Source organism: Protomyctophum parallelum, assembly GCF_964188405.1.
Source record: "Protomyctophum parallelum genome assembly, chromosome: 5".
Classification (NCBI taxonomy): Eukaryota; Metazoa; Chordata; class Actinopteri; order Myctophiformes; family Myctophidae; genus Protomyctophum; species Protomyctophum parallelum.
The window spans coordinates 14,565,465-14,572,398 of record NC_139702.1 but is presented as its reverse complement, the minus strand read 5'-3'; the positions used below and the strand labels follow the sequence as shown (position 1 = coordinate 14,572,398).

General features: G+C 46.3%; 1 protein-coding gene across 1 annotated transcript in view; it reads right to left on the bottom strand.

Annotated features, from left to right (window-relative positions):
- Positions 1-284: 284 nt before the first annotated feature.
- Positions 285-6,934, bottom strand: part of crybb1l2 (crystallin, beta B1, like 2) — a gene marked incomplete at both ends in the record, with an annotated part of 7,506 nt that continues 856 nt past the window's right edge. The window contains 4 exon segments of the mRNA XM_083765120.1: positions 285-456; positions 2,415-2,557; positions 4,599-4,731; positions 5,162-5,280. Of these exon segments, the coding sequence (XP_083621246.1) occupies positions 285-456; positions 2,415-2,557; positions 4,599-4,731; positions 5,162-5,280 (567 nt within the window).

Here is a 6,934-nt window from a genome sequence, read left to right as displayed (position 1 = left end):
GGACAACTAACCCTCCTATATATCCCTCTCCATCTCTGACTTCAATAACCACCCGGGGTGGTACTTCGGGGGTTCGAGGAAGGAGCACATCGTCGTCATCGTCATCACACCCTCTCCCTCCTCCGTTCCTTCTTCGCTCGGCTTCCCCCTCCTCCTCCTCCTCCTCCTCCACCTCCTCCACCCCCGGATCCCCCTCCTCCATCTCTATGCCCGCCGCCGCCAACTCCTCCCGCCTCCATCATCTCTCCTCCGCCCGCGCCTCTCTTCCTCGCCCTCAGTGGATTTCACTTGGCGGCCATGGTGTAGCAGCCATGCTGGTGCCACTGCATGTCGCGGATGCGCCTCATGGACTGCATCTGGGGGCAGCGGGCGCCCCACTCGTTGAAGTGCCTGAACTCGCCCTTCTCCAGGAGGTACTGGCTGCCACGGTATCCGGGGTACTGGTAACCCACCCAGCTGGTGAAACACAGAGAGAATGGGTATCATTATGGTACATTAGGGTACACGGTATCCGGGGTACTGGTAACCCACCCAGCTGGTGAGACACAGAGAGAATGGGTATCATTATGGTACATTATGGTACACGGTATCCAGGGTACTGGTAACCCACCCAGCTGGTGAGACACAGAGAGAATGGGTAGGCCTATCATTATGGTACATTATGGTACACGGTATCCAGGGTACTGGTAACCCACCCAGCTGGTGAAACACAGAGGGAGAGGGTTAGGGTTAGGGTACTGGTAACCCACCCAGCTGGTGAAACACAGAGGGAGAGGGTTAGGGTTAGGGTACTGGTAACCCACCCAGCTGGTGAAACACAGAGAGGGAGAGAGAGGGCAGAACGGGTATGAAATGAGATTCATATATAGCGGAAGGTTAGAAATAAATCAGTGTTGTTTTTGGCAGCAACATTTGATTTTATAGTCATAGTCTATTTGTCTTTTAATTTAGTTTCAGTCACATTTTAGTCACCTGGAATGTTTTAGTGTTAGTCTCAATTTTAGTCGACCAAATCTACTGTTGATTTAATTTAGACTAAAATGTATGTTGGCGGGCCTTGGTGCCGTCGTAATGGCTGATTTCTCAGCATGCAACCAAGTAGTCTTTTAGTGTTTATCTGTTGACGAAATTGTCAATATAATTAGTCATAGTTTCAGTCATCATAGCTCAGTGTTCATTTAGTTTCCATTAAGTTTTTTCGTCAATGAAAAAAGGTAGTCGACGAACATTTTTCGTCTTAGTTGTGGTCGACAAAAACAACAGTGAAAAAATAGGTCGGTCACAAAGTAGAGACCAAGAAGAGATGGAGAAGGAGAAGGAGAAGTGGTCGGTGGCGCCAGTGATGTTTTGATTGAGGAAAAATGAGAAACAACAGGAGATAAACAAACAAAAAAAGATTGACTCCCCTTTCAAAATGAAACGCTATATTATACCTCCTGTCTTCCAGCAAGCCGCAGGTAGTGTTGTTTTGTTCATATTATAGAACAACTAATCACGCCGGCAGTGAAACTGTGGGGATGTCACACGCCTAGGCGTGTCGACACGGATAGACACCGCTGAGCCGTGACGTCTGCGGCGGCCTGCGATCTCCTTCATGGACTGCTGTAGTGTGACTATAGCAGTCAATAAAGAAGGTCTATTTTTACCCTCCCTCCTCCCAGACAAACGGATACGGCGGCTCAGATATCCTGTGCGGTGAGTGACTACACATCAGTTTCCCTGATTATTATGTTGTGAAGTCTGACGTCATCTGTGAGACTGAGAGTCGGGGGCATTTCTTTGTTTCTTGTTTTCTACTTATGAATGAGCACCATGCTGGGAAAATACTGAAATGTGTAGTAGATCAACATTTATTTTTATTTTTCGTCCTCCAACTTCAGTCATTGCCAATTCCTCTACGTGTTGGTCTTGGGGAGAGCGTATAGACAAGTGCATGTCTCCTCCAATATACAGTCATGATATGCATATCACCAATTATTTTGTCACCCTGTTGTTTTTGGATATATGGCTCTTGCTCTTTTTGAAGTCAGGACAAGAGCATCTGCTGTGTGCCTAAAAACTGGGGTGCTGGGGGGGCTGGAGCACCCCCTCCCCCCCCCCCCCCCCCCCTCGGACAGGAGGGGGATTTATTTTTTATTTTTTATCAGAACAGATTTCCGTTACTAGCCTAGGCCTAATAAATATGCTGTCACAGTATCGGCGCCTTATCCTTGTTAATTGCTTGTGTCTGCAGTTTGCTCATGCGTGGGGAGAGGGAAAGTTTAAGCCACTTTATCCCCCGTGAAAATGCGCGTGCACGAGGCGTGTGCACGCACATATTGCGCACACCCCCTGCTGCTGAACATTCAGCAACTCCTACTGTAAATATCTCCCCATGGCCATGTGTGTGTGTGTGTGTCGAGAGGATGACTCACGTTCCGCAGCTGACCATGATGCTGGCCACACGGTCGGTGAAACCGTAGGAGAACAGGCTGGGCACGTCATCGTCCATGATCTCCATCTTACGGCCCTTGAACTCTCCGACCTCGAACAGGCAGATCTTGTGCTTCTCGGGGTCCTGGAGCAGAGAGGAAAGAAAAGGGGGAGACGGGTCTTTTTTCCTGTTTTTTACTTAGTAAGAGGAAGGATAATAGCCTCTAAAGTGTGATTTATACGTCGCCTGATCTTGTTGATAAGGAAACTCTGTTGTTAACCCATTCTGACCTGAGATCAGATTCTAAAAATGTCTTCTATGTCAGTCGCTCTTCGATTTTTCAAAAATAGCATACCTACAAGCTATGAGCTTTTAGATCTGCTATTTTTCAATAGCTAAAGCACGACATGATGCTAACACCAAAATGGGTTCCCGCCCAGAACTCTGTTGTTAAGGACCCTTACGGCCCATTTGGTTTCCTTTTACTCTCTCAAGAGTTAAATTATTGTTAAACTTCTGCAAGTCTACACAATTAGAGAATGTAGAATAATTGTTATTTTGATCGTACCAACATCATGGAATTGTGGACAAAATCTTGGCAACAAAATATTTTTTTGTTTTGGGCCTGAGAGGTTAAATAATGTCACCAAATGGTGGTCCGTATACGTGGCTCAAATGGCAGATACATAATGTATACCTTGGTATGAAAAAGGTTGAGAGCCACCGTGATAAGACGTTTGGACTGCATTGGATCTTTTACCTAGGATAGACGTCAGGGCTGCACTGAGACAAAAATTCGGCCCTGATATTTTCGCGGAATTTGGCTCAGACTGGCCCACTATACAACCTCAGACTGGCCCACTATACAACCTCAGACTGGCCCACTATACAACCAGCCCACTATAGACTGGCCCACTATACAACCTCAGACTGGCCCACTATAGACTGGCCCACCATACAACCAGCCCACTATAGACTGGCCCACTATACAACCAGCCCACTATAGACTGGCCCACTATACAACCAGCCCACTATAGACTGGCCCACTATACAACCAGCCCACTATAGACTGGCCCACTATACAACCAGCCCACTATAGACTGGCCCACTATACAACCAGCCCACTATAGACTGGCCCACTATACAACCAGCCCACTATAGACTGGCCCACTATACAACCAGCCCACTATAGACTGGCCCACTATACAACCAGCCCACTATAGACTGGCCCACCATACAACCAGCCCACTATAGACTGGCCCACTATACAACCAGCCCACTATAGACTGGCCCACTATACAACCAGCCCACTATAGACTGGCCCACCATACAACCAGCCCACTATAGACTGGCCCACCATACAACCAGCCCACTATAGACTGGCCCACCATACAACCAGCCCACTATAGACTGGCCCACTATACAACCAGCCCACTAAAGACTGGCCCACTATACAACCAGCGTGCAGATACTCTACTGACGTTTTGGGGCCGAGGTACATACAAAATACTTGAAATAGATAATAGCCCTTAATTAATACCAAGACGTTTACAGAACGACAATAAATAATACACAACCGAAACAGATCAACTACACAGAAACAGACAACTCATTTAGCATTTGGCCCTTGTGTTTCGCTCATGCGCACTGCCGTTCACTTCCATGTTTACGGCTCAGAAAGAAAGCCTCGTATCTCCTACTCTAGGGAACTCTCCATGGTTTTTCACCAGAAGGAACAATGTTCTGTCTTCATTTCTGACTTCAGCACGCCTCTCGTTTGGAATATTAACGTTTCCAGAGAGACTTTAATAGCGTGACCAGCGTGAGGTAAGAATGTAAGATTATGCCTCCCGGTTTTGGGGGGGTTCTTTCAGAGTAAAATCTGCCATATGTGCTGGCACTCTATTGCCTTTATTTTGAAGGATGCTCGTGGCGGCATCGGTCGCGTGTTAAGTGGCCAGTCCAGGACTGATAGACGTTTAATGTGGATGTTTTTACCATGATAGACGTTTAATGTGGATGTTTTTACCATGATAGACGTTTAATGTGGATGTTTTTACCATGATAGACGTTTAATGTGGATGTTTTTACCATGATAGATGTTTAATGTGGATGTTTTTACCATGATAGACTTTAAATGTGGATGTTTTGGTCCATGATAGACTTTAAATGTGGATGTTTTTACCATGCGGACGGGCCTGAAGGACAGCAGGTAGTCGTTCTTCTGACAGTTGCTCCAGGAGTCCCAGCGAGGGTACTCTCCCTTCTCCAGGATGAACATCTCGCCGCAGAAGTTCATCTGCTCGTAACCCACGAAGCTGCATGGGTGGAGGGGAAAAGGGGACAGCGGTGCTATCAGAGGTGGAACAGAGTACTCACATTTTGTGACTCAAGTAAAAGTGTCAATATACTGCAATGTAGAACTACTAAAATGGTAAATGTATATAGCGCCGTTATTTAAGGAGCTTTACATAGTGCATTACATTCACACATGCATTCATACAACCGATTGCAGCGGAAGCCATGCAAGGCACCAACCAGCACATCGGGAGCAATTTAGGGTTCAGTGTCTTGCCCATAACTTCAACATGTAGACAGGAGGAGGAGGAGCCGGGATTTGAACCGCAGACCCACGGGTCATTGGACGACCTGCTCTACCTCCTGAGCCACAGTCGCCCCTACAAGTACACGTAAAAGTACGGTATTCAAAAATGTACAAAATTAGTACCACAAGTGGTGTATACTCACGGTCCACAGTCGACGCGCAGAGAGCGCACCCTGTCCATTCCAAAGTCGCACACGTTGACGCACTCGCCCATGATCTCAAAACAGCGTCCCTGGAAGTTCTCCTGGTCGTACACGCACATCTGTGGCGGGGTTTAAAAAACACAAAACAAAAGCAAACCACAAACAGGATTACAAGTAAGCAAAGTTTAGCGAGGCAATGACAAAGAAAAGGAAGGCATGGGAAGAAAGGATGAGGTGAAAGGATAATGATGATCATTATTTACACACACACACACACACACACACGGCAGGCCATTTTGATCTTTATTTTCCCAACCACGATTATGAGGTAATTGGGGCTGCTATACATGTATGTATGCGGGAGAGGCTGGGAGGTGTGAGTAGGAACAAGCGTAACGGTGAGGTGGCACTGCACCTAATAGTCGCAGCTTTCACTTCAAAGGAGGACCGACCTTCTTTGAAGAGAAACCATACATGGTTTTGTACAGTATGTATGTGTCACTGTTGCTGTTGCAGGTCCACCGCCTCCACGTTATAGCTATGGCAACTGGCTGATCCAGAAAGTATAGCCGCTATACGTTCATAACAGCAGATCACTGTGTCTAAATGTACCGTCTGAGGAGCAGCATTCCTTTTTATCAAACGGATTCGCATTACGGGTGGTTTGAAAAGGCACTTTCCGCGTTGTCCTATAAACATGTGTGCACGAGATAGCAAATACAGGGAAAGCGAATCGACGCGCCTGCAGACACACCTCCTCCACCCACAAATATAGGTGTCGATAAAATGAATAGTGTGGCCGTAAGATAACGTTTACGCACAGTGGAAGCTCCTAAATGCGTAATTCACAGAAAAATGTTTATTACTTGCGGATAAAGAATGGCGTACGATGGAGTCCTAAATGTAACATGATGTTGTTTGAGTCTGAAGGATTAGTGTACATTAGTATACATTAGTATACATGCGTCGTCCTCGCCTGCATGCCGGCTTTTTGGTGGTGGACATTTCTGTCAAAATAATTTTTTTGCCACGGACGGTATAATCGCTAGCATGTCGGAATCGGCCATATCGGACCGGTGGTCAAAATAATCCAGATTATTATTTTCACAGATATTGATGACGCAATTATACTGTGACCGTCGTTATGGCTCTTTTGTCGCTTTTGTGTTGTTGTGTATTGCTAATGTTTGAAGGCAGCATAATCGGTATAATATCGGAATCGGCCAGATACGACCCTGCAAATAATCGGAGATCGGATATCGGTCATAATTTCATCCCTCTCCTCTGTTCTGTTCAAGTTTATCTCCTGTGCTCAGTACAGAGCTCGTACATCTTTCGAGCCGGGTTCTTATCGAGCCCCACTATCGAGAGCATGTTCTATTATTTTGTGGAAAGACAATAAATTCTGAACAGAACCAGTATCTTTTACTATCGGGCCTTCAAAAACTACAATACTTTTCTAACAGACGGAAGGCAATTGACCTTTTTAACCAATAAAATAATATTAAAGACACTGTTAACTGCATGGTTAACGTGTGTATTGTCACTTAAAAAACATAGGCTACTTTAGTTTCTCCGGGCAGCGCTGGTTGGCAGGTATCAATACACTGTTAGACTGACATGTTTGTGCCAACATGGATGATTACGTTTTTTTTTTTTTGTATATAAGATAGGCTGAAAGTAGTCTGACAGGAACGGGGAGGGAGATGGTGGGGGGTCGGGGGGGGGGGGGGGGGGGGGACACGCGGCAAAGGCCGTCGGGATCGGGAGTCG